This window comes from Oculina patagonica, chromosome 11 (assembly GCF_052425735.1).
Source record: "Oculina patagonica isolate OP01 chromosome 11, crgOcupat, whole genome shotgun sequence".
Lineage (NCBI taxonomy): Eukaryota > Metazoa > Cnidaria > Anthozoa > Scleractinia > Oculinidae > Oculina > Oculina patagonica.
This window is the reverse complement of record NC_135768.1, coordinates 2,413,397-2,438,941: the sequence shown is the minus strand read 5'-3', so window position 1 is coordinate 2,438,941 and position 25,545 is coordinate 2,413,397. Positions and strand designations below refer to the sequence as shown.

Below are 25,545 nucleotides of genomic sequence, written 5' to 3'. Positions count from 1 at the left end.
AACACGCCGTCTTCAGGTTAAAATAGAAAATATCTATCACTTCGAAATAAAACTTCTTAAAAAACGGCTTTACCCAAACTTTCTCTTGCTGCCCAAAAAATCCTGGTTGCCCAAAATTTGGGGGGGGGGGGGCTGCAAACCCCCCTGCCCCCCCCCCCCCCCCGGCCCGTACGCCTATGGAAGCTCGTTCCAGACAGAAATTGGATTAAAATTGGTGACACAAAACGAAACGGAGTGGAATTACTTTGCAAAATTACCGGCCGCAAAGTTACAAATGTCTGAAAGTACAGAGCTGTAGCTGTCTATTGATAAATTGCTAATCTTTTGAACTTATATTCTTTTTCGCAGTTCGATTTTCGTCGCTTTTAGTTCTAAAAGAAATGATTACGTATGGCAATTGCCAATAATCTATTTTTCAGGAGAATTCAAAGATAAAAATCTTCAATACGTCTTCAAAGTTGTCTTCACTTTATTTTCTTTTTACAGACCTTTTAGTTAGCTTTTTTCACTCTTGGCACATTTAAACGTTATGGTTTCTGCAGTGACTGTTACACGAAAATTAGAAAGGATTCTTCATCAGCTTATGTACGCGATAAGGAAAAGAGGGAGAGGTTCTGGGATCGAGCCTCAAATGTAATGAAATATTTGTAAATTCTTTCTTGAAGCTTCTTGATGTAGAAAGCATAACCACGCGTTATGTAATGATCTGGGATTCTGTTATAGCCTCTTGAAACATACGAAAACATACATTTTCGTTTTCCTAATAAGATGTTCATTTTAGTCCGGTGGCCTTGTCTGTGTCTCTGGGATGTAAATAGGTCCTAAGCTACTTGGTTTATGAATACAGTGGGGTGATGCTGGACACCCGACAATCAAAACATGATTCCCATTCAACCACATACGCCATAAACTTTTGTGATAACCTCGTGGATCTAAATCCCAGATTTCTAAACACTTCGCCAGGTTTTTCCAAGTAGTAAAGTCGTACATATCGTTCATTGTAATGTAAAAAACGTAAATCTTGTCCTTTGTGAAGGGAACAAAATCCTTGGGGTTGGTACATGGTGTTTTGGAATGGTCCAAGATTTCAGCTCCCCTGAAAAAAAACCCCACAGATGTTAGACAAAACAACATTACATGTAAAATTTCGGAATTTTATGCTTCAGTTTAAAAGATTAAAATACAGACAGCTCCTTTCTTCGAATGCTACGGTTCTCAAAAAAGAGGGATGACGAAGTGAAAAATGTGCCCTTTCCTGCTCCAAAAATTAGAGTGTGAGTGTTGCTGTGTCCTTTCTTGCTCCAATAACGGAGAAGGGACGGGGGACGCGTATATTGTTTAGCCTTTTGAGCAGCTCTTTAAATTTTTATAGGTCAAAGACGGGGGAGGGGTGCTAAAGTTGGCTCATTTATATGATAATTTTTGGCGGACCTGCACTCAGGAGTGGTAATTAAGCGTACCAAAACTGGGCGATTGGACGATTGTAACGTCATTTGATGAAGCTTTCGGCTTCATCAAGATTTGTTCTCAAAATTGTAATTAAATATTGCTCTCGAAACTTCGGGAACATATTTCAGGGTCAAACTTTTTTTAACTATTAGACTACGAGCCCGAATTTGTTTTAAGCGAAAACGAAGGGTAACTATCAAAAAACCTACAATGTTTGGTATTTTTGAGCCAAAACTCAAGAGGAATTTTCCCTTTCAAAGAAGCCCTGTCAGTGGTTGTACACATGGAGAGAAAACCAATACAATTGGTGGATTTCCAAGAGAACATATTTACTAGAATCGACTAGAACTGTACTAGAAGCCGATATAAAAGCTGTCAGAAGTATTTTTTGTTAACTTTTACTGTCATTTTACCTCAATAGCCTCTCTATTTCCTTCTCATAGTTGTCCCTATACATGACGTCCACATCCAACTTAACGTTGGCTTGAGTGTTAATCGCATGTCTCGAGAAGTAACTGTTTTGAAAGAATGGGTTCATGTTCAGGCCCTGGGCCCCAAAATGATAGGTGCGAGAGATGTCCGGTATAATGCACTCGCGATCCTTTCTTTGATCCGGGTCTCTCATCCACATGTCCCAATCCCAGAAGTCCTTGGGCCCAGGCCAGATTTTCTCTAGCTCGTCTTTGTATAGTTTCCTCTGCAGAACCCTAGAAGATAATATTCAGAAATAAACACAAAAAATCTCTCTTAATACGTAGATTTAGGGCGCTATTTTGAGAATGGCTGGAATGTGAAATACGCACGTTTTTCTATTCCGCATTCCTATTCCAGAATGGACAGAACGCCATTCCATCCATTTTGCTCCCAAGGGCAGAATGAACAGAATGTTGCTAATGAAAATTCAAGATGGCAGACTGCATTGCCCGTGATTCGAGAGATGTATCTCCTTTCCTTTGTTGAATAATACTGCTAGAACATTTGGCAGTCCATTACAGTCTTCATACTTTCTTCCTCCTCTTTATTAAGTAGAAAAATTGCCATATTTGTTACTCAATGTTTACTCGTGCCAGGACCGTGCATATCATCTCGACTACATGGGCCTTTTTTTAACGCAGGCAATCCGAATTTTTCCCTAGCCGTTCTGTACCAACCATTCTTATTTCAGAATTGTGGGTAAAAAAAAACGCGCCTTTTGTTATTCGCCTCTGTAGAATGTGGTTTAAACGACGTTTTTGTCGGTAAGGTTTAATCCTGTCCCAAAATGTAATTTCCAAAACATCTCTAATTAAAAACTCGCCGGACATCACAAACAAGGCTTGTGATCTCGCCCATTTCTAAAGTCGTCGTTGATTGGACGTTTTGTCCATTACGCTCATTAGGTAGGTCATCATCATCATCATTGTTCCTTGTCACCCCCTTGGGAGCATAGGGCGTCCACCAGTTTCCTCCAGCGCACACGGTTCTTTACTACTGCTTTAGCTCTTTCCCAGGAGTAGCCTACTCCTTCCAACTCCTGCAGCATGGATCTACTCCTCTCTTCTGCAGCATGGTAGGTGGCATCTTACCAAAGCCCTCGCCCCATCCCAACACAAGGTGGTTTTATCTTGCATTAGGCCCAGTTTGAGGCTAAATTCATTTCTTACCATCCTAGCCCTGGCATTGTCTCTACTCGATACATCATGGCTGGGTCCTTAACTGTGTGTTCATAGCCCTGATAAAAACAAAATTCCACTGAGTTTTTGGTTCAAACCTTAACAGTCAACCCACCATCTTCGACAGCCTTGACTTCTGCAGTTCAAATTGCGTCGCTACATCCTTTAGTGTACCGTGTTCGTTATTAGCCCAGAAATGCTAGATAGTCTTTCTTTTCTTAATTCCTCCCTCCTTCCCTCCTTTCCTTTCTCCCTCCCTCTCCCTCTCTCTAGCGCTCTCCCTCCTTTTCCCCTCTCTTCTACACATCCACTCACCCATCCATCCCAACCATCCACTCTCCCTCCCTCCTTCCTTTTCGCCTCTCTCCCACCCGCCCTCCCTCCTACCCATCCTCCTCCCGTCCTCTTTCTCCCCCCTCCCTTTCTACCGCTCTGCCTCCATTTCCCCTCTCTTCTAAACATCCACTCACCCATCCATCCCAACCACCTACTCTACATCCTGCATCCCCCCTGCCTCTTCGCCTCTCTCCCACCCATCCTCCCTCCCTCTACCGCTCTCCATCCCTCCCTCCCTCCCTCCCTCTCTACCGCTCTCCATCCCTCCCTCCCTCCCTCTCTACCGCTCTCCCCCTTTTCCCTCTCTCCCACAAGTCCACTCGCCCATCCATCGCAACCACCCACTCTCCCCCCTCCTTCCTTTTGATCTCTCCCCCACCCTCCCTCCTTCCTTTGATTCCTTCATTTCTTTGTTTTTTTTTTTCTTACTTAATTGTAAGAGTTCTGTTCTGTTGATCACTTAAGATAATCCAATGCTTTTAGCCAATCAGAATGTGATTGGAAGAAGAAAACATTCATAATTTTAATTTTAATTTATCTTGAAGTGCGAGGTCTGATATCAAAATTATTACCTGATCGTTCCAAGCTGATATGCAGTAGAGACTGTCATCGTTCTCTAAGACTGGAAGAAGCTGTTTGAAGTAGGTGAGGATATCCACTGAAATGTCAAGATCCTCTTCAAGAATAACCAGAAAGTTTGCATCGGGATAACGATCAAAGGAAGCAGTCAGCGATTTCTTGTAATGCTAAAAATACCAACAATATATTTATACGTGTTCAGTAAACATAGATGAAAGATCTGTGGCTTGCGCGTTGGCTCAATGCAGCTGCTGCAAGGGTGTAATGCATCAGGGACTCTTGTTACTGGGGAAATCTCCCCCTCACCCCACCCTCCCGGGATGGCGTAGTTCGAGTTCGAGCAATGCCGCTAGTCTTCATGCTTAAGGAACCGTTGTAAAGCTCCAAAATCGGTAAGAGTTGTGGTGGATGACTTCATCGCAGCAATTTTGCCCCCGTTTTCTCTTTATGTTATAAACTAGTGGTAATCTGACAGGTTAGGAAGTGTGCGCAACAAATACCTGAGCGATTCTTGCGTTGCGTTTACTGACACCTTCATGTTGATCAACCCTCAGCTTGTACAAGCCAGCAAGTAACGCGGGCTCTTCAAAGAACCCGTCAATAAACACTGTTACCATGGCAGCATCCAGCCCCTGGACCCCCCGCAGCGATGTGAGCATTCTGTACAAGTACTGTGGGCGATTACTGGCCATAATTAACACAGGGAGGCTGATCCGGCTGCCGTCTGGTAATGGGGGAGGGTCAAAAGCTAGCGAGTCAGGATCCTCACCTTTGGATAAGAATAAAATAAAACTGAATTATCTCGATTTCAGTGATACTGCAGTAACTGCACCAACCATTGATTTCTTTTATATCTCTCAGATAGTACGCGCGCCGCGATTGGTCAATTTTACGGACCATATTTTATAGAACGGCCCGCTTACCGCGATCTTGACATGAAATGTTGTCCTTTCTCCAGAGCGAAAGATATAATAAACCGTTATAACCTTCAATTAACCTCGTTTTCTCAGCCCGTGCTGTAAGGGCAGATTCGGATCCTCGTCTCTCCTCGTTGATTTATGGCTAGCGCGCTTCACCCTTGAGAAATAATCGGCGAGAAAAATAACAATAATAATTAAAAAGTAAATTACAAAGTAAAATAAATTACTTACATTTACAAATATCTTTGTATCCATCAAACTTATCACAAAACTCTCTCCTTCGTCGATTAGCATCGCTGTCATCCCACATGCATTCTACAATCATCTCCGCTCTGAACGGAACTGTGGTGTGAATGCTGACAGGAGACGCCCATTGGTCATTACTCAGTGAATGTTGAATTCCCTCAGCGTACACAAAGTTTTCGTTGTTCATCCGCTGTATTACAAATGCCCACATACTTCGCCATTGTAACTGGTTGATGTAACTGCTGCCCAAGCTTTTTAGGAAGCTTCGAGCGGAATTCATAATATTTGCTGTCGCCTCGTCCTGTTGAAGAGGCAACATAAGATAAGGTACTTACAGATACATTTAGATTTAAGCTGTATCGATAAAAATAACGATAACGTACGTAACACTAACGATAACGTTATATGAAACAACAATAAAAGTTGACTATATTTGTAGTATAGTTGATTCCCTCCAAGCTACATCTTTGTTCTGATTGACTTTAAAAGAATGATGACGACGTTTTGGTCACCAGAATCGGGTCGAAAACGAATTTAAACTGAACTTCGAGCATGCAGCCTTTTCCATAGAACGTAGACTTGGGGAGCGAAAAATGCGAGCGGAAAAATTGAGGTGTGAGGCGAGACATGTTTTCTTCTCGTAAAAAGTCGATGCCATTTTAGCGACACTAAGAATGTTTTTTTTTTTTTTTTGCTATCATCAAGGGTTATTTTTCTACTTAAAAAATGCATCTCACAAACCAGGATCGAACCCAGAACCTCTGGCATGCTAGCATCCCTGGATCAATTTAGGTTTCTGGGAAACTGCTCGCCTACCCCTCCCCAAACCTAACATTAACCCTTTCTCATCGCTTTGGGCAAAATGTTAGGTTTGGGGAGGGGTAGGTGAGCAGTTTCCCAGAAACCTAAATTGATCCTCATCCCTCACCACTACACCACCAGTTGATTCACTAAACACCCGCAAATATAATTAATATATAAGATGCCTTTCTTTAATGACCTTATCCCAAACCTCAGCGTGAATCTAACTTAGTTTTTATAATCACCTTATATAGGCCTTTCTTCAGCTAATAATCAAGGCACAGCCGACCCAGTCCAGGCCTAAACTAGAACAGATATGACATTGTCCATTGCAAAAAGCTTGGCTACCAACGATAATGGCATCAATCGGTCAGGAAAGGAAAAACCAGATGAGGCGAGAGGCGGCAAATGTTAAGGGAAGTACACGTTTTCTTTATAAAGGAAGTGCGCGAACGTTGTCTTCGAAAGGCAAGGTGCAGTAAATTATGCGCAGTTGGGGGTGCGCAATGCAATACTAAGGAATGACACTAACTGTCCACAGGCTCTATGTTCTTCCCGCCCTGCCTCGCGCTCTTAGGGGACGGGAATAAGATAAACCCTGGGAGCAAGACTGTTGTGATGTAATCTGGTAGCCGTACCTTTACAGCTAAACAAAGAATCCGTCCGTATGGCAGACCGCTGATGAAATCTACAAGCTGTTTGGACTCTTGCCCTGTTGAATATGTGTCAAATACTCGCCAGGTCATAACATTGCCTCTGGCTTGATGAAGAACTACAACATTTATTCCTATATGTTTCGCCTGTGTTCCTTCATAAACCTAAAGTGAAAAGAAAATACAGTCACATTCAAAAATCTAAACTAACGTACGATTCCAAAAACATTAGAGACCTTCAGATGGGGGTACGAGTACGACTTTTGAATTTCCATCCAGTGACGTTTCCAGAGCCCTCACTCCTCCCTGTTGCTGACCAGTTAAAAATGATTCTATTGGTGTAAATTGTGATAATTGAAAGCATAAGCTAGGTTTGAAAAGTCTTACTCGTACTCCAATCTGAAGGTCACTATTATTGTAACCAGAGCCTTCGATTTCATAGAATTCGACCTTCTCACTTCCTCCTCTTTCTCTCCCCTACTACCCCCCCCCCCCTTTCCCGTGACACATGCGTCATCGGTCCCGAAAGAAGAAAGCTGGCAATGGATAGCAATAATTTTAAAATTGACCAATTTTGAACAATTAATACCGTTACAGTTTTTGTTTAGGTCCTTTCTCTCTAATATTTAGAAATGTATAAAGAACAGTGATCGAAAGGACTGTTGTGGTACAGTTGAATCCCGATAACTCGAACCCTCAGTTACTCGAACTCCCGATATCTCGAGCCTTTTTTGATTTCCCTTGAAGGTTCGAGTTATCGGGATTCGACTGTATATACTCACCAATTTTCCATTCACTACCACGGAGGCGTTTTCTTTGCTTGAGTAAACTTGTATATCTAACTGACCTAAACATCAAAAGACATAAAAATGAGTAGCGGAGAGTCAGCTATCTCAGTGAAAAGTTACAGTTGAATCCCGATAACTCGAACCTTCAGTAACTCGAACTCCCGCTAACTCGAACCTTTCTCGATTCCACTTCAGGTCATTTTCTTACTAATTTTTACCCTCGATAACTCAAACTCCCGATATCTTGAATGTTTTTCGATTTCCCTTGAAGGTTCGAGTTATCGGGATTCGACTGTATCTATTTTAGAAATTCCTTCAAATTTGACAATTTGATCAGTTTTCAAACATCAGTTTGAACTATCCCCCGCGAAAGCAGACCGCAGAATTTTGCAAACAAATATATGGAAAACTTTAAAACTCTACTTCGCGATTTCTAGTAAGTTGCATCAATCAGATTTGAGCAATAAAATCAACGAAAAATTATAAAAAAACCACGATTTATCAAGTGAGCTAAACTTAACAATAGGCCAAAATACTTACTTGGAATATTCTTCTTCACAACATTACTTCCGGTGACGTCACGTGATCGCGGAAGCGGTTGACGATCGTTTTGGTAATCGACAAGTTGTTTCTCGCCTTCAATGTTCATTTTCCTCGTCTCTAGTATAAATAATATATTTCCTAGAAAAGTTAAAAACACTGCCAGTCCCAATAAAACTCGAATTAGTGTCGCCATTGTGAATTTGCGTTGGACTCTGTAAACGGCGATTCCAGAGAAAGGTATTTCAATGTTGCAAGCCGAGGAAATCGGCATAGGTTTTGAAGTGGAGTCTTTGCGAGTCTTCATGGCATTCTTCGACGATTTGGCGATTATAAGCGACTTTTAGAAAGCGATGCTACACGTAAATATTGTCTAAGCCGGCAGCTTGCTCCATTTGCATTGATGATGTGGAGAGAGCGGTATAAATGGAATAAAATTAACAAGTGGGGAATTGTTACCGCATCGCCTAAGGTAACCTAGGAACCGACAAGTTCGAGAAAACCATTTGAAAAAGACAGCAATCGTTGTTTACGTAAACTGTTTATATATAGTTTACTATGATTGAAACAGCAATAGAAACCTTACAACTCAGACAAAGTTTATCTCACTCAAAACTCTACAAAATTAATTTTAAATGTAAGCTTTTCATGATTATCTTCAAATCACGCATTTGAGGGACTTGTTAAAAATAACACTTCAAATAATAACAAGAATGGTTAAGATTGTGGAAACTTAAAAACAGATTGCAAACGACGATGCGCCATCCAAAGTCTTAGCGCCTTTATTAAAAGAAAATGTAAATGTGCGGATCTTTTTTAAAAACAAACTCTGTTTGTCAATGATTGTACGCTAAAAGCTTGATATACTGTGGAAAGAGAACGGTCGACACAACAGGGCCTTTTTTGTACTTTTTCTTAACAAGTCTTTTATTTTCTGAGATTTAGCGCTACAAGGACGCTAACTCTTACGCAAAATAAGAAGTTTAATAAAACTTTTGGCAGGATTTCATCCTCGCCAAAAAAGCTAAACAACAATGAACGCGCGTTTCTTTATTCTGTTTCAATTTTAAGTAATTCACTTTTAAGCTATAACAAATCAGCAAGTTCCGTAGCGTCTTTTATATTTTTAACTAAAAACATTTCTGTATGAGGAATACTAATTTAAAGAGAAGTGTTATTTCGAAATGTAATTGCATTGCGACTGTTAAATACGTTCTAAGTTTGCTACTTCTTCTATTATTATTATTTTGTTAAAAAATCATGTTTTCCTCAAAACAGCCAAGGCTTGGAGAACAAATTGACGCTAATATCCTTTGTCGGTTAATCGGTGAACTGTAATTTGAGCAGACGGGTCTAGGTGTTTCTAAACACAATGATACATTGTTGTGATTTTAACTTTCCATCATTCACATTTCTGTCTACAGTCAACTCTCTTGACGGACACCTCTATAAGACGGACACCTCTTTAAGACGGACACCTGGTGTTGGTCCCGTCCCTGCCGTTTTTCAGTCATTTTACTGTTACTTAACTCCCCATAAGACGGACACCTCTCTAAGACAGACATAGAGAGTTGACTGTGTTAGTTCCCATTTACGGCTTCTGTAGTATGACCTCGACTCTGAGCTTCAGTTTATTTGGCAAAGAAGTTTTCATCAGACGGTCGTGTTTCTGTATTCGGCATATAAATAGGTTCAATATTCGTAGGCCTGTGATTACAATACGGCGACGCAGGGCACCCAACATACATCACATGATTCCCCTTTATCCACATTCTCCACAGGCTTTTGTGAAATCCGCGAGCGTCCAAATCCCAGATTTTAAAACATCTGGCGACGTTTATCCAAGTGGTGTAGTCTTCAGCGTGATCCATTCTGATGTAAAACAGGTAAATCTTGTTTCTCGTGTCAGGGACGAAGTCTTTGGAATTTGTGCAAGGCGTCCTTAAATGATCAAGAAGTTCTGCTTGACTTCAGGATGTGAAGTAAAAAAATACAAGTATTAGATGCAAATCACGAATGTTTAGTGGATTTAAGGTATGGGTTAATTCTAAGTCGTGGGAGGCGCGGTGGCCTAATGGTTAGCGCGCTCGACTCCGAGTCGAACGGCCCGGGTTCGAGACCTGGCCGGGGCACTGCGTTGTGTTCTTGGGCAAGACACTTTACTCTCACAGTGCCTCTCTCCACCCAGGTGTATAAATGGGTACCGGCGAATTTACTGCTGGGGGGGTAACCCTGCGATGGACTAGCATCCTATCCAGGGGGAGTAGCAATACTCCTAGTCGCTTAATGCTACGGAAACCGGGATAAGCTCCGGCTGTATGGGCCTCATGGCTCGGAGACAGACTTTACCTTTTTTACCTTAATACTAAGTCAAGTTGGTGGCTCGAGGAACATGACTTTTAAAAGAGGGAGGATTATGTGAACTTTTTTCAATAGTATTTGAACAAAGTTATTAGAAGAGATTGTTAACCCTTTGAAAGTTTGTGTACAAACGTAATTTTTGATAATTCGAAAGCTAAACTGCACTAGCTTTCGCTGAAAAAAAAAGAAAGCAGATTTCTTAAAAAATGTAAATTAGATTCGCATCAGTGTCAAAATGAAAATAAAGTGTGTGTTGTTGTAATCAATTAATTAATTAATTAATTAATTAATTAAAGCGCCGTTATTTACCTGATCAGTCGATTTATCTCCTGCTCATAATTGTCTTTGTACATGATATCAGGGTTTATTTTGACGTTGGATACTGTATTCAAGGCATGCTTCTTGAAATAAGCCTCGTTCATTGCTGGGTGCACGTTCAGGCCTGTGGCCCCAAAATGATAGGTGCGAGAGATGTCCGGTATAATGCACTCGCGGCCCTTTCTTTGCTCAGGCATTCTCATCCACATGTCCCAATCCCAGAAGTCATCGGGGGCAGGCCACTTTGGCTCTAGTTCGCCTTTGAACAATTTGCGACTCAGAACCCTGAAACGAAATGAACGCTGCACTTTTACATACACTTTACTATAGACTGTAAAGAGAGAAGCTTTCATGGCCGTTCTTGAAAGTAGAATTCAGATAGAGATGCATAAATCTAAGAAACAGATACAGTTGTAACCCTTAACAATAACTATAGAAATAAGTATATAGAAATAAACATAAAATTAATCAACAACATCCTCTGTCGCGATATAGAATCCAGAAAAAAATTATATGTGTCATAAAAACTGGAAAGTCGACTTTGCCGATATTTCGTGTTTATTTAAAACACTTCATCAGGGCAACTCATACCCTGATGAAGTGTTTTAAATAAACACGAAATATCGGCAAAGTCGACTTTCCAGTTTTTATGACACATAGAAATAAACATATATAGAAATAATAGATATAATAACAACAACAAAAGTAGGCACCCAGGTTTCCTGTTCTCTGTAATATATTCTTTTTTATTTAGTTGTTGCATGCCCTTTGTGTAACGTAAATTATTCTCTGTAAGTAAGCTATTTGTAATGTATTGTAATTGTAAGTAAGCTATGTATTGTAATGTATTGTAAGTCAGTGTTAATCAATAACCTGCTTTATCTAAAAAAAAAAAAAAAAAAAAAAAGAGAGGTGTGTAGTTAGTTCTCCTTCTAAATTTATCACAACTCATTTGTAAAGTACCGTTTTTTCTCAATTAAACTCTCCTGGTTTATTCGTGCCCGGTGTTCATTAAGCAAAGGTTTTTACTCTTTTTTTTTGACAGAGATCTACCTTGCCATTATTCATACAGCTTATTATACCTTCAATAAATGCTTGGGGGGCGTCTTTACAACTTCACCTTGAAAATCCGGCGTTTATTCAGGACCCGGCGTTTAATCACGAAAATACGGAAGTGTGTTCGGCTTGGGCTGAGCCATCTGTTTCTCGGCTGGACAATCCCATCTAGGGACGTTTAGGCCACAGGTATGGTCGTTTATTTCCAACACAAGCATCGAAAGCTCTCATTATAAAACATGCTATACATTATCCCAGTTAACGTGAGGGAAATCCGGCCAAACTAATAATACAATATTAGAAAACTGAGCGGGAAAATGTCAAGTCGTGCTAAATTGGCAGGGGCGGGGGACTAGGGACTGTTCATAGTCGTATATTGTTTGAATATCCGTACTTACCAGCCTAGACCTGGCATTGTTTCAATCCTGTAGGTCATGGATGGATCATTGACTGTGTAATCATAACCCTGTTTTAAAACGACAAATATTCAAATTTCAGTCCCTATTTTTCAGACAATATCTTTCTAATTGTTCCTATCCGTGAATGGCGGCAAAATTTAAGTAATGCGGAGTGAGTTTTAAGTGGAACTTTGTGAAGTATTTTATATTATTATTTATACCATGCCATAGAAAATACAGCCAATCAGAATACAGGAAAGCCGTTGTATATTCGACGGTATTCAACCCAACCTTCCCATCGTGCGCTGCGATCTTATTCTCGATGAAATTTAGTAAGCGTATTTTCTATGGCATGGTATAAAATAGTTACACAACACTTTCTCGTGGTATACTTATTATTCAACACATACGCGCGCTGCCCATATATGGTCAAAATGTTAACGATATCTGTCATCCGTACATAACAGATATCCTGCGATATACGTTGGTTGCGAAGATTCGTCCGAAATCTTGTAAAGCGATGTATAATTCCGGTTTTTCTTTCTTCAAAATGTGCTTCGATGACAGTTTGTTGAATAATAAAACAATTATCCTGCTCAATCTTGCGGAATATCGTCTGATTTTAGCCAACTCGGCCTACGGCCTCGTCGGCTAAGTATCAGGCGATATTCCGCGCGATTTCGCAGGATAATTGTTAATTATATGGAATATCCCACTTGTCACTTGTATTTTCTTCGTATACACACTCGCCTAAAGGCTCGTGTGTATACCGAGAAAATTCAAGTGACTCGTGGGATATTCCATAGTATACCACTCGAAAGCGTTGCATAACTAGTATATAAACTGCGGTTGTTTATTGGGATTTTGACCACCGAGAAAACAGTATCTCAACGTGTGTAAAATTACGATAATTTTTTACGTGTTTGATATCACCAATCACGTGCTGACAAGTTTGCCATGTTTCAATGGTGAATGAGCCAAAGTTTATCGATATTAAGTCGAATCATCTTCGGATTTTCCTCGGCAATCTTCGGCAATCTTCGAAATTTTCGAGAAAAGTTCGGAAAATGTTCGAAAACACTCGTATGACCTTTGGACAACATTTTGAAAATCTTCGGAAATCTTCGGAAAATGGTCGGAAATCTTCGGAAAATCGTCAAAAACCTCGTTATTAGTAGGTTTATAAAATAAACAAAATAATACATGGTTGCTTGGAGATATGAAATTTATCTTCTCGTGTTCAAATCGAAATCTCACGAGTGAGCGCAGCGAACGAGTGAGATAACGAGTTGAACACTGGATGGAGGGAGGGAGCCCGCCTCATGTTGAAGCACAAAAACCTGTACCTTCACTCCGGTCCCCCTCCTTTTTTTACGGACAAGAAAGGGCTCATCTTCACTTCGTCCTCTTCTACTTAAGGAGGCTCCATAGTGTTTTTGACTGCTTGCGCTGATGATGAAAGCATTCGGAATCTGCGCGCGCGAGCTGACGCAAGCTCAGACAAACATGATCAACCACGGATTTATGTTAAACATTTCAAAGGAAAACTTTACCCGTAATAGGTTTTCAAGGCCGAACAATGCTGTTTAAACTTCCAAAGATTATAATTTTGTAGATTTTCTCCATGAAATTGCATCAAACGCCCAGTAAACACTTTCAGCGTTGGCGCATGCTCAAATAGCGATATTGGCGAATTTCTATTCTGCTGACGTTGTTGTTACAAATGTATGAGGCAAAAATGGCAACTTTCGTCAAGTTTTTCTCGAGTTTCCTTCGGTGAAATTTCGTAAAAGTTGGCAGAGGGGTTGCAATTATTTTGGTTTTCTAGGAAATCTATAAGGCCTGTTTTTACGCAGAGGGAAAAGATACAAATTTGAAGATAACAAATAATCTTCTTTTACAACCTCAACTTTTTTCCTGTTTAAATTTTTTTCCAGGTACTATCCATGTACTGTAAAATGAAGGAAAATTTCACCGAAGGAAATTAAAGAAAATCGCCCTTAAAGCCACATAAACACTAAAAAACGCATTTGTTTGGGTAGTCTTAATTCACGACTTGAACCCATCATTTTAACAGAGATAGTTTTAGAACACTATTTTATTATTGCTGATAGCATTTGATAAGTTTAAGCGAACTGGGAGTAAAAACGAATGCAAAACCACATGTCAAAATATAACACTAGTGCGCGCCACATCATATGTGATAAGCCTGTGGAGCCACCTTAAAGGGACTGTGTCACGGATTTTAGCCAAACTTAGGCATAGGAAATGTCCATCAAATTCGTTTAAAAATATAAAATAACATCTTAAAACAGTGTAGGAATATTTAAATAACACACCAAATGCAAAAAAAGATTCGGATGGCCAAAAGTGACGAAGATTGAAACGGATTGCGATATGGGTTTTTGAAAAGTGATCCGGCGGAACAGTTTTCAATGTTAATCTTGTTTGCTTGTAACTTTAAATTATAACGCCGGGAAACACATTTGGCTGCAGTGAAGCTATGGTTTTGTCATTTAGAATCATAAAATTAATTTTTTGCAAACATTTAGTTTCATAGCGGGTGTTTGGCAAAATTTAATAACATTAAATTAACTTAGCCGTGACATAGTCCCTTTAAAGAAGGGGGGTTGAAAACGTCAGTCCTTTTTGGGCGTTATTTTTATCGTATGGGTACTTGGGAAGGGGAAAGCTAACCGCCGACCGGTTAGCTCAGTTGGTAGAGCGACGGACTACAGTGCGGGAGGTCTCGGGTTCGAGTCCCAGACCGGACCAACACTCAGGGTCTTAAAATAACTGAGGAGAATATGCTGCCTTTGCAATAACATCTGCAAATGGTTAGATATTCTAGTCTTCTCGGATAAGGACGATAAACCGTAGGCCCCGTCTCCTGCATCTTCAGTGTTATGGTCAGCAGGAGACGTAAAAGAACCCACACGCTTATCGTAAAGAGTAGGGCATGGAATTCCCGGTGTTGTGATCTGGTCTTTGCCCGTTGTATTTTGCTTACTGTAAAATGCTCGGAGATATTAGCTGTATAAGCTACTCTTCAAATCCGAGGGTAAACAAAATGATGATGATGATGATGATGATGATGATGATGAGGAGGGGTGTTCTGATTCACAACTTCATTTGCACCTGGTATGTCCGACAAGTCTCTTTCTTTCCTCAAGTACTTTCTTCGTTCCCTTCGTCCCTCTAAATGGCCAACCACATCAACTCCCTCCTACCCCCAATAGCCTCAATAACAAGCAAAGTACATGCATGCACAACATTAGAGCTGTTTTCACTTGAGTGTCGAAAGTGTATTGCGTTTGCATTGGTTTTGCATTACTACGCTTAGTGATTGGTTTAAAAATCTCGCGCCACTTTCCCAGCCAATCAGAACTAAAACCAAAACTAATCGTGTCTCGCTCGCGCACGTTTTCCCGCGCGTCGTGCCAGCTATATGTATTTGCTTCGAGTTTTGATTGGTTCACTGGATTGTCTGTGTTCTTTGTGATTGGCCAGAGTAATTACTTTGGTTTTGGTTTTACGACACTCAATTGAAAGCTGCTCTATTAGACTTATTAGCGCTACAAACCTGATCGTTCCAAGCTGATATACAGTACACACTTTCATCGTTTTCCAAGACTGGTAGAAGCTGGTTGAAGTAGGTGAGAATATCCACGGATACATCAAGGTCTTCCTCGATGATTACCACAGAGTTGGCGTCAGGGAACTGATCAAAAGATGTTGTTATCGACTTCTTGTAGTGCTGAATATTAAAAAAAAAAAATAAAAAAAAAGCAATTTCGAGATTGGGATCATAGAAACGTGCGAACGTCTCAGTACATTCGTTGCATTTTATTAAATTATATCAGCTACAATAATCTCGTACCCAGATGTTTACTCACTTCGTAAGAAACATCTGTTCAAGTCCGCTCAGTTCGCCATTCTGATTGGTTGATGAAGAGCATCAGCATTTGCGCGGATGATGCAAACTTTGTTTTGTACGCGCGCACCGTGCGTAAGCTAGTAAGAACAAAATTGGATTTGAAGGCTTTTATAAAAACGCTTTCTTGTTTTGAACGTTGCTACTGTTAGAGTTTGAAGTTCATGCTTGTAGTACAATCTGTTATAAAATAACACTTTTCGTGAGGAAAAAGATAGAAGAAAAACTTTGCAAATCTAACGCTTACAGCCGGCCTGTACGCGTCAACTTTTTTTTCTTCTCCAACTCTATCTCAAGATTGTGTTACTTGTCTTTCCTTGTATAGGAAAGTAGTTCATGACCTATTTTAACGGCCAAGTGAGCTTTTCATCCACTTAATTGCCGAGCATGCGTAGTCGCGTCGTGTGTCAGATTTCTGACACATTTGACGCGAGCAAAGTCCGACTTTACCAGATGTTCTCTCCGAGGGTTGAGAAGATCTGGGTACGAGATTACAGCTACAATTCAACAGTCGTATATTTAACAACGATGATTTCAAGTTTCGACGCGTTGTTACGTCACGCCATTTTGGAAGCTTTTGTCACGCTAGATCAAACTAGGTTCGGAGATGCTCCAACTAAATAGCTAATACCCATTAGTCTGAAATCAAGTTACGATCAAGTTTTTTAGAACGTAGTCTAATAGAAATCCTTCAATTCATGCTGGTTATGTAGCTGAGTTTTCATTGCTATGATTTTTCCTTTATAGCAATTACTAATACATACTTGACAAATCCTAGAGTTCCCTCTGCTAACACCCTCATGCTGATCAACCTTCAGGCCAAACATCCGGGCAACTAAGGCGGGTTCATCAAAGAAGCCGTCAATATACACCGTTACCATGGCAGGATTCAGCCCCCGGACCCCCCGCAGCGACTTAAGCATTCTGAACAAGTACTGTGGGCGGTTACTGGCCATGACTAATACAGGTAAATTAATACGGCTGCCATCTTCAAGGGCTGGGGGATTAAAATCGATCGACTCTGAATCCTCACCTTAAAAAGAAGATAAGATAGCGCGATTTTGAGAAGCACAGGAAGACCAGGAACATTCCTTGATCACAGGACACCCATCAATATTTTTAAACGACAGGCTAGGAGCCGATTAGAAAGTGGGAATGGTGAGGATGAAACAGATGAGCCATCAGCAGAAATTTTCACGAAAGTCGACTAGAGTTTTCTCTCGCGTATTCTTTTATGCTTAACGCGTGACTTGAGCAACAATTATTGCGTGACACGTGAAAACAGCTCAAATCTGACCGAGATCCGTGAATTGCCAGTCTAGTATGACACGTGATTATTTTGAGGACCGTGATTCGTGATTCCGGCTGAACACGTTTGTAAAAACCGAAAATAAATTACGTACTCATAAATCAATTTAAGTTAATGAAGCACCACTCGACAAATTACACGAATCATGAAGACAAAGACTGATTTTGTGTGGAGGACACGTTCACTCGGCTTGATTTATGCATTTTAGGTCTTGTCTTATACTCTGAACTAGCCTGAGAGATCAAGTCTTGTTAATAAGCTATTGAAAGGTAAATGTTACGCAAATTAACTAACTGGTTGAAGCTCATTTTCTTCAGTAATGTATGCATGATAAAAAATATACGTTGTTTATGAATTAAAGGAAATTATGCTCGTGATTCGTTATTGGAACCCCTCCCCGCTTTACCACACTGTTAACCGTTTGACTACACGCGATGATAGTCAATGACAGTTGAAGAAAACCCTCGTCTAAGTCTCATCCCTCGTCAACTCTCTATAAGGTTGAAATTTTTCTTATTACTTTGAAATTGAAAGAAACCTCAAAATAATGGTTTTCTAATATAGTAAAACTCCAACGGAGTAATAAAAGTCTGAAAATAAACAAGGATGGTTTCGACAGACGAAGATTAAAATGGATTACAAAAGACAAACTTGAAAAACCTTGCCAATTTTTTCAAGATGCATTGTTCGTGACGTAGCTTCTTTAAGGCTTACAAAATTTTAATTGAGTACTCACAGTGGCAAACACGCCCATATCCCTCAAATTTCTGGCAGAGTTCCCTTCTCCGTAGGTTACTGTCGTTGTCATGCCAGCCACATTCGCTAGATACACCCATCTCTCGTCTTAAAGACGTTCGAATCAAAACATTTTTAGCCCAACTGTCGGAGTCTGGAGATATTTGATGAATCTCCGCGAATACCCTTTTCTGGCTGCTATTTCGCTGAAATATGAATGCCCACATATCTCGCCAGCCGATAATGTTCACGTAACCGCTTCCTAACTTCTCAATGTAGCTGCGAGCATCGCTTTCCAAATTGTTTGTTCCTTCGTCCTGTTGTTGAGAGAAAAAGTGATATTTTAGCGCAAAAATATGAGTGGGAGAAGTTACAGTTAGTTAGTTACTGCCCATCATGCCTGTGTGGCACATAGGGCAGCAACGAAGTTTCTCCAACCCTGCCTATCTCTAGCCAGTTTTTCAATGGTGCTCCAGCTGTAATTGAGCTCCCTTAACTCCGTTTCTACCGTGGGAGAAGTGGAAGCTTATAAACAATTAGTGGTGAGGATTTTGGAAAACCCGGAGTAAACGACTGCTCCGATCTCTCAAGCTCTAAATGTCCTGGTAATCTAGTAGATGTCTCCTCTATAAGCGAATGACAAGGGGCAGAAGTTCAATGAGAAGGGAGCTTATTGTTAAAGCAACCTGACAGAAAGGAATTAAAAACTAAAGAAGCAACCTGACTAGGACTTTGAAATAATATGGCTACCCTTATCCCCCGGGGGGGGGGGGCACCCTGTATATTTTTGGGTGGGGGTGTGCCGCTGGGACTCTGAAACCCTTACCCTATACCAGACCATCTTCAGCTGATTTTGCAACCCCATACTAGACTAGATACCGAAAATCCCTACCCTATTCCAGACTTGCTTCTTTTAAAATCGATTTAAAAACTGCATCACTGTAAGTCAACAAACGTTGTCACAACGATTTTATTCACGTCTGTGGAAGCCTCTTTCTCTTCCGAGTTCCTATTCTTATTCTGGACTTAATTCTTCATACCACTGATCAGTTCTCTTGGCAAATGATCCCCTATTCTAGACCAAAACTCTCTGATTTCTACACCCTATCCCAGACTAAACTCCTTGAAAAACATACCCTTCACAGCGGCACATACCTATATAGCTCATATATGGGAGTGCCCCCCCGGGCCTTATCCCCAGGATATGCTTGGCGCTGACATTCAAGATGGCGGCAACTCATTAGAAAACTAGCCGCCATCTTGAATATTAACACTCGAAGAAGCCTGGGAACGAGTTCACTTGAGTGATAACAAATTTTGTTCTTCTGGTGATAATTAAAATACTTTACCTTTATCGCTAAGCAAACGATCCTGCCCTCTTGTAATGTCTCGATAAACTTTACAATTTCTTGTCCTTCGTCTTTAGAGGCGTATGTATCAAACGCTCTCACAGCCATAAGGGCGCCTGTTCTCTGGTTTAAAACAAACGCGATAATACCTCGCATTTGCTGTTTGTCGATTTCTGATACCTTGCAAATAAGAAAATACACGTCAGTCAATGCGTCGAGAAAACGGCAATTTGGTTAAGACTAATACATTTTCAGGAACTTATTCTTTTTTGTTTTCCTGTGTTCCTTTCTCCAGAGCGAAAGATAGAATAGACTACTCCATAAACACAACTTAAATAACCTTATTAACCTCGTTTTCTTGGCACGCACTGTAAGATACGGACCCGGGGGGTACTCCCTATAATGGCCTATACGGGGAGGCTCCGCCCGAAAGGGGTACCTTTTTCAGGCTTCAGGTATATAAAAGGGTAGGGATTTCACGAGTTTAAGTATATGAAAGAGTATGGAAATCTGTCATTTGGCTATTTAAAAGGGCCTTCAATTAAAATATTTCGAACAGACGCCATTTATGGCTGTATTATTTTAATTTATTAAGCGCTACATAAAAATGACAAGAAAACGTCGTATTTTAAGTCTACGCCATGTCTCTTAGTTATATGAAAGGGGTACCTTTTTTCAGTTTAAGGTATATGAAAGGGGTACAATTTCTGTCAAAAATGGTATATAAAAGGGTAAGGGGTTAGAACTTGGGGCGGAGCCTCCCCGTATAAAACTGTTCTGAGTACCCCCCCCCCCGGGGATACGGATCCTTAACCCTACCCCCTTCCTCGGCTCCCTGTCAATTTACAGGTTCGATAAGAGGTAAATTACTCATCTTGATTACTGACTTATACTTACCACTTTACCATCAACAACAACCGAAGCCTTCTCTTTACTTGAACGTACTTGTATATCCATGCCATCAGCTGTCAAGAGAGCTTCATCCTCTCTTGCAGCTGTATAAAGACAGAACAAAAGGATTAAAATATTAAAAATAACTTTTGATTTTATTAATTGAACTTTAAGTGGTACGACAGTAACTTTTGCTAACGACGATGTTTATTCCTGTCTGACTGGCTTGTCGACCCGAAAGTCATAGTATTTCTGTTGTGCTGAAAATGTAGGCCCTGTCTGCACTAATGCGTTTTCGCCGGTTGATTGATGTGCTGTTGTCCGATGCGCTTTCGCCTATCGTCCACATTGATATGATTAAAAACGCAGCCTGCGCCTTTTCGAAAGCCTTTGCTTTCGCCTTCTACACAGATACGACAGGGGCACCCATCGAGAATATAGTTCAAAACCACTTAAAGATAGCACCGTTGAACGTATTTTAGTATTTAAACGGTAGATATAGGCATATTTTTATCCCCTAAAATTTTTTTATCTGTTCGGATTTCCTAGCTGAAAGTCTTGTGATCCGTAGGTATCAAAACTTACCTTTTCGAAAAAATTCCAGCCAGAGTAAGGCTCCCCAAAATTTTAGGTGACCTTTTTAGAGTAAAAATCCGTTAAAAATGAACAATTATACCATTTTTTAGATATTCGAAAATTCTAGGAAAGGCAGGCAAGCAAAAAAGATTACAATGAATGTCCCGAAAATTCTAGATCTCAAATCCTATTCCGAACAGATATTTTAACGAAATATTCTGTTGGGTGCCCCTGATACGATAGGGCTCTGTTTTTGATTGTCTGCACTCTGGACAGCGTTTCAGTCCAAAAAGCATTTTTCGATCAGTGTGGACGATAGGTAAAAACACATTAGTGTGAACGGGGTCTTAGATCATCCTAAGATGTTGGCCATGGCCATGTTTGGGAATAAACAACAGCAACGAACATCTTTATTAAGGAATTATGATCAGCCAAGGGAGAGGTCAAAGATTTATCAAGAACTGAAGTGAAAATGAATGTACTAACTTCACTTCACCGCCGCCATGAACCTCCCGCGCAGTCGTTCTTAGGGGCTATCGTGTTACACTCCTTTCTTCGTGGGAAGGAGTTTAACACGATCGCCCCTAAGAACGACTGCGTGGGTGGCTAAGCTCGTCATTACCTCTCGACTTATCAAATGATGCACGATTCTTATAAAGGATAGCAGTCAGAAACCTTTTATCTTAGACAATTTTTAGATACTTTTTAATCCCATATTTGATAATATTTTTCCTTTTGAAGAAAACGTACGCGCGATCATTGTCGATGAGCGCAAAGACAATGATGTGAAAAACACCAAATGAGCGGAATTGCAAGAAAACACGATTGTCGGATGTATAAAGCCACTGACCACTGTCAACCATCCCCAGGCCACCTCGGACAGAATAGTTCCCCATAGGTTTTTGGTCACTTAGGTTCATTCATGAATTACTTAGCACACACATGCGTCTAATTATGGCGATTCATCGCGCTGCCTTTTTTCATTTTATTCCGCAAACCTTCAGCATAAGCTAAATCACTTTGCTGCGTTATTGTGAATGTTCAAAATAAAAACTGAAAAAAAAAAGAAACGCTTTGAACTGGAATTGATTTTAGGACTTGAATCATTAATGTAAGTATCCCATTTCAATTTTCGTTGTCTGTAAAATGTTGTGAATATATTATATTTTCCTTTTATTACCATATTGTTATGTTTGGCTGGTTAACAACAGCATCCAAGTACCCAATGGCGAAGGATATACGAAGAAATGTATAAAATTTTTCCCTTATTAAACTTCAAGCCTGTTAAAGTTATTCTTGTGTGAAGCTCCGATCCGTGCCTTACACGAAGCCTTAGCCTGTCTCGGCCTGGCTAATTACCTGTATCGTGGCATAAACTAGTTTCTCCCGCTAAGGTTAAGAGAAAGCCAAAATAACCGATATAATGATATGGCAATGTAAAGCTGATTTCCTTCTTATCTCCTTTTAGTGCCTTTCGTGTTTGTGCACTGCTCTGGAGTAGCTCCTTATTGCCTTCATGATGGTCGACCGCTTTACTTCCTTATTCCAGACTCCATATTGAAGCGTGAACTGCTCTTATAACTGCACGGTGGAGTGACCTTAATCAGAGTGACTTTAGGGTTGTTTGACGGTCCACAAAAATTTAAAGCATTCTGTTATTTAAATTTTAATATTTTCCATCCGTTAGACCTATGAGGCTTAAAATAACTATATTGAGAGCCTTATTTCTGCTCGTTGCTTAATCAACAGCACGCCATATAATGTATTCATTTGACGGTTAAAATGTAAAACCATTTGTTTACATTTTTACATTTTTAATGCTTTCACAAAAAGACAAACTTTAATTCAGTTGAACTTAAAGTGGGTATAATTGTTCGTACACAAGTTAAAGAAGATCCCTTCCCGTCAATACTTGATAATAATATATATATATAGTTTTCAGTTCAAACACATGGTAATTAAAAAGTAAATGATACACATACCTTCTACGGAACTACTCACGATAGCTCCATTCACCAGTTTTTTGCTATTAACTTCTTTCTCGAACTTCCATCGCTTCGCAGTTCTTTCAATGTTTTCCGTGTTCCAGTTTTCGGCAATGAATAATATATTTGCTATCGACATTACAAGGACGACCGCGGCCAAAAATATTCGCAAAGCTTTAACTGCCATTACCCTCTCTTTTTTATAAGAACCTTTTTATAAGAACGTTGAGGCTGAAAAAAGGCCAAAATTTAAGAACATCCTAAGAACGTGCCCAAGGCTGAAATTTGGTTAAGAACAAATTTTAGTTTCCTGTTTGTTGTAAGTGACAAATATATGTACGAAATGAACACATCTTTATTCAAATCCTAACCAGTAACCAACATTGTCATCACTCACTGGTGACGTGAACATGTACATTTAGGTTAGGAATGAATTTACTGCAATACCACTTTGTTTTTAAAATTTAAAAAATAAGAACATTTTAAGAACAATTTAGGTTCAAATCTTCGAAAAAGTTAAGAACGTTCAGCCCCGGCCGAAAAATTAGACGTTCTTATAAAAAAAGACTGTATTTAACTTAAAACGCACCCAACAATTAATTAATAACATAGCGCGCGCTTTTATAATTACGCGCGCGCAAGCCTTATCTAATTACTATTGAGCGATCATGGTATAAATCTTTATCTACGCACGGCCGTGCGTAGATAAAGATTTATACCATGATCTTCTTAAAGCCGTTTAGACGAGTTTTTCTTTCCGATGTTGTGCTTGAAAGCACAACGTCGGAAAGAAAAACTCGTCTAAACGGCTTTAAACCCACTCCAGAGGCACAGAAATGTCAAAATAACGCAAGATAAACATAAGGTAAGACATTTTTATTCAAATCTTTCATACAAGTTCTATTTAGAGCAATTTTCAAAGTACTCTCATACATTGTCTTTAATATAATCACCTAAATCGAATACAACGTCTGGGCGGCCTGTGCGTAAACGAAGTGATATTGCGAAAAGGCGGGAAAATTTGTGGCGCGGTGTTCACTTCTTGAGTTGAATGAACCCGCGAGGAGAGCGAACAAGGGAGTTTTCTTTCAAAGATTTCCTCGAACAATCTCCTCCAAAGTCGTCTATACGCCCTGGAAAACTGTGAAAACAGTTAAGTTTTACGGGAAGATCCGAAGCAGTACATTTTCTGGAAGTTTTACGCCTTGAGTTGTGCAAGTCGAACACAGCAAGCGTTTACATTGTACTTCAGTTTACGGCTCCACGGTAGCGAAATTGAAATAAGCTCAAAGTGTGAGTCTAACAAGTTTTGACTTGACGTAGAAAGGACAAGACCAAGATTCAAAGGTAAGCTTACAACTTTACAGAAGTGTCGAGCCTAATTTTATGTCGTACACTGAATAAAATTTAAGCTTAGTTGTCAGCTTTCCGGTCATCTCGTAACTCGTAAGCTTAAATTTAATATGTGCTGTTTTTCTTCTTCATTCAGTCGCTCTTTTTGTACATTTACAAGTATCTTCAATTAAACATTTCGCATCAATCCTTTTGTTTTGCGTAGTTGAGTTAACTATAACATTTTTGTGGTTTTAGGGAAGGCTGATTGCTGTATCTCTTGTGTTTCAAAACTCGACAATTTTGCTGTTTTTAACCAACTTTGTAGTCGTTACGTTATAAAAAAATTGGTTCATGCTTTAGCTGTGCCGGCGTATATCGAGTTATGGATGCACTTGGGAAGTTTGGAGAGCACTCGAGAAGCTAGAGTTGCTCTCGGCTATCGCCTCGAGCAACTCTTACGCTTCTTTCGTGCTCTCCAAACTTCCCGCGTGCATCCATTTAACAATTATCCTGCGAAATTGCGCGGAATATCGCCTGATACTTAGCCAACGAGGTCGTAGGCCGAGTTGGCTAAAATCAGACGATATTCCGCAAGATTGAGCAGGATAATTGTTTTATTATTCAACAAATTGTCAACGAAACGCATTTTGCATTTTACATTACTTCGGACGAATCTTCGCAACCTACGTATATCGCAGGATATCTGTTATGTACGAATGACTGATAACGTTAACATTTTGACCATATATGGGCAGCGCGCGCATGTGTTGAATAATAAAACTCGATATACGCAGTCGCACGCTAAGCATGAACCAATTCTTAAATATATGTACCCTGCGTGGCTCTCTCTCGCGCTTCGCGCTCGAACTTCCCTTCTCCCTCCCCTTCGAACGCCGGCCACGCAGGCTAAAATATATGTCGACGGAACAATAGCATTTTTCCCAAGAATTCATTATGCTTGACGGTCTCTTTGGAAACCGTTTGCTTTACACGTCAAATTTAATCACACTATTGCTATAAAGATATTAAATATACACTAAATTCTTCGGATTCAGTAATAAAAGCACAGTTCAGTTAAGGGCCCATGCCACCGACGTATATTTTTGGACCCGTTATAAGGTATAAGGTATAAGGTATTTTATTTAAAGTCGACACGTGGGGAGTGGTTGCCCAATCTCTCGAGCCAGGGGCTCATGTAAAAAACGCACGACTATTTACAATAAAATTAATTACCGACATTACTATTACATTAAAATCATTAAAAATATAATTTAAAAAGAGATGCTAATATATACAAAAAAAAAATAAAAAAAAAAAAATAAATAAATAAATAA

General features: G+C 40.0%; 2 protein-coding genes across 2 annotated transcripts; both read right to left on the bottom strand.

The window, feature by feature from the left end:
• Positions 1-449: 449 nt before the first annotated feature.
• Positions 450-8,359, bottom strand: LOC144629423 (protein O-linked-mannose beta-1,2-N-acetylglucosaminyltransferase 1-like). The gene is made up of 9 exons (XM_078487626.1): positions 7,965-8,359; positions 7,419-7,483; positions 6,622-6,801; positions 5,168-5,483; positions 4,517-4,785; positions 4,010-4,183; positions 3,093-3,160; positions 1,863-2,156; positions 450-1,096 (listed from the first exon to the last, which is right to left on the bottom strand). The coding sequence occupies exons 1-9, from the start codon at positions 8,269-8,271 to the stop codon at positions 778-780; spliced, it is 1,992 nt and encodes a 663-aa protein (XP_078343752.1). The 5' UTR covers positions 8,272-8,359; the 3' UTR covers positions 450-777.
• A 1,189-nt stretch (positions 8,360-9,548) lies between these two features.
• LOC144630958 (protein O-linked-mannose beta-1,2-N-acetylglucosaminyltransferase 1-like) lies at positions 9,549-23,183 on the bottom strand. The gene is made up of 9 exons (XM_078489313.1): positions 22,874-23,183; positions 20,322-20,419; positions 19,425-19,604; positions 18,077-18,392; positions 16,796-17,064; positions 15,681-15,854; positions 12,098-12,165; positions 10,635-10,928; positions 9,549-9,932 (listed from the first exon to the last, which is right to left on the bottom strand). Exons 1-9 carry the CDS (start codon positions 23,061-23,063, stop codon positions 9,596-9,598), a joined length of 1,926 nt encoding a protein of 641 aa, XP_078345439.1. The 5' UTR covers positions 23,064-23,183; the 3' UTR covers positions 9,549-9,595.
• Between the last annotated feature and the right edge of the window lie 2,362 nt (positions 23,184-25,545).

Coding starts and splice junctions, on each gene's coding strand:
- LOC144629423 (XM_078487626.1), bottom strand. CDS start 8,271: ATGAAGACTCGCAAAGACTCCACTTCAAAACCTATGCCGATTTCCTCG. Junction 6,802..7,418: donor TGGTAGTGAATGGAAAATTG/GTGAGTATATAC, acceptor TTTTCACTTTAG/GTTTATGAAGGAACACAGGC. Junction 4,184..4,516: donor GCAACGCAAGAATCGCTCAG/GTATTTGTTGCG, acceptor TGGTATTTTTAG/CATTACAAGAAATCGCTGAC.
- LOC144630958 (XM_078489313.1), bottom strand. CDS start 23,063: ATGGCAGTTAAAGCTTTGCGAATATTTTTGGCCGCGGTCGTCCTTGTA. Junction 12,166..15,680: donor TATCAGCTTGGAACGATCAG/GTTTGTAGCGCT, acceptor GTTTTAAAACAG/GGTTATGATTACACAGTCAA. Junction 10,929..12,097: donor ACAATGCCAGGTCTAGGCTG/GTAAGTACGGAT, acceptor ATTTCGTTTCAG/GGTTCTGAGTCGCAAATTGT.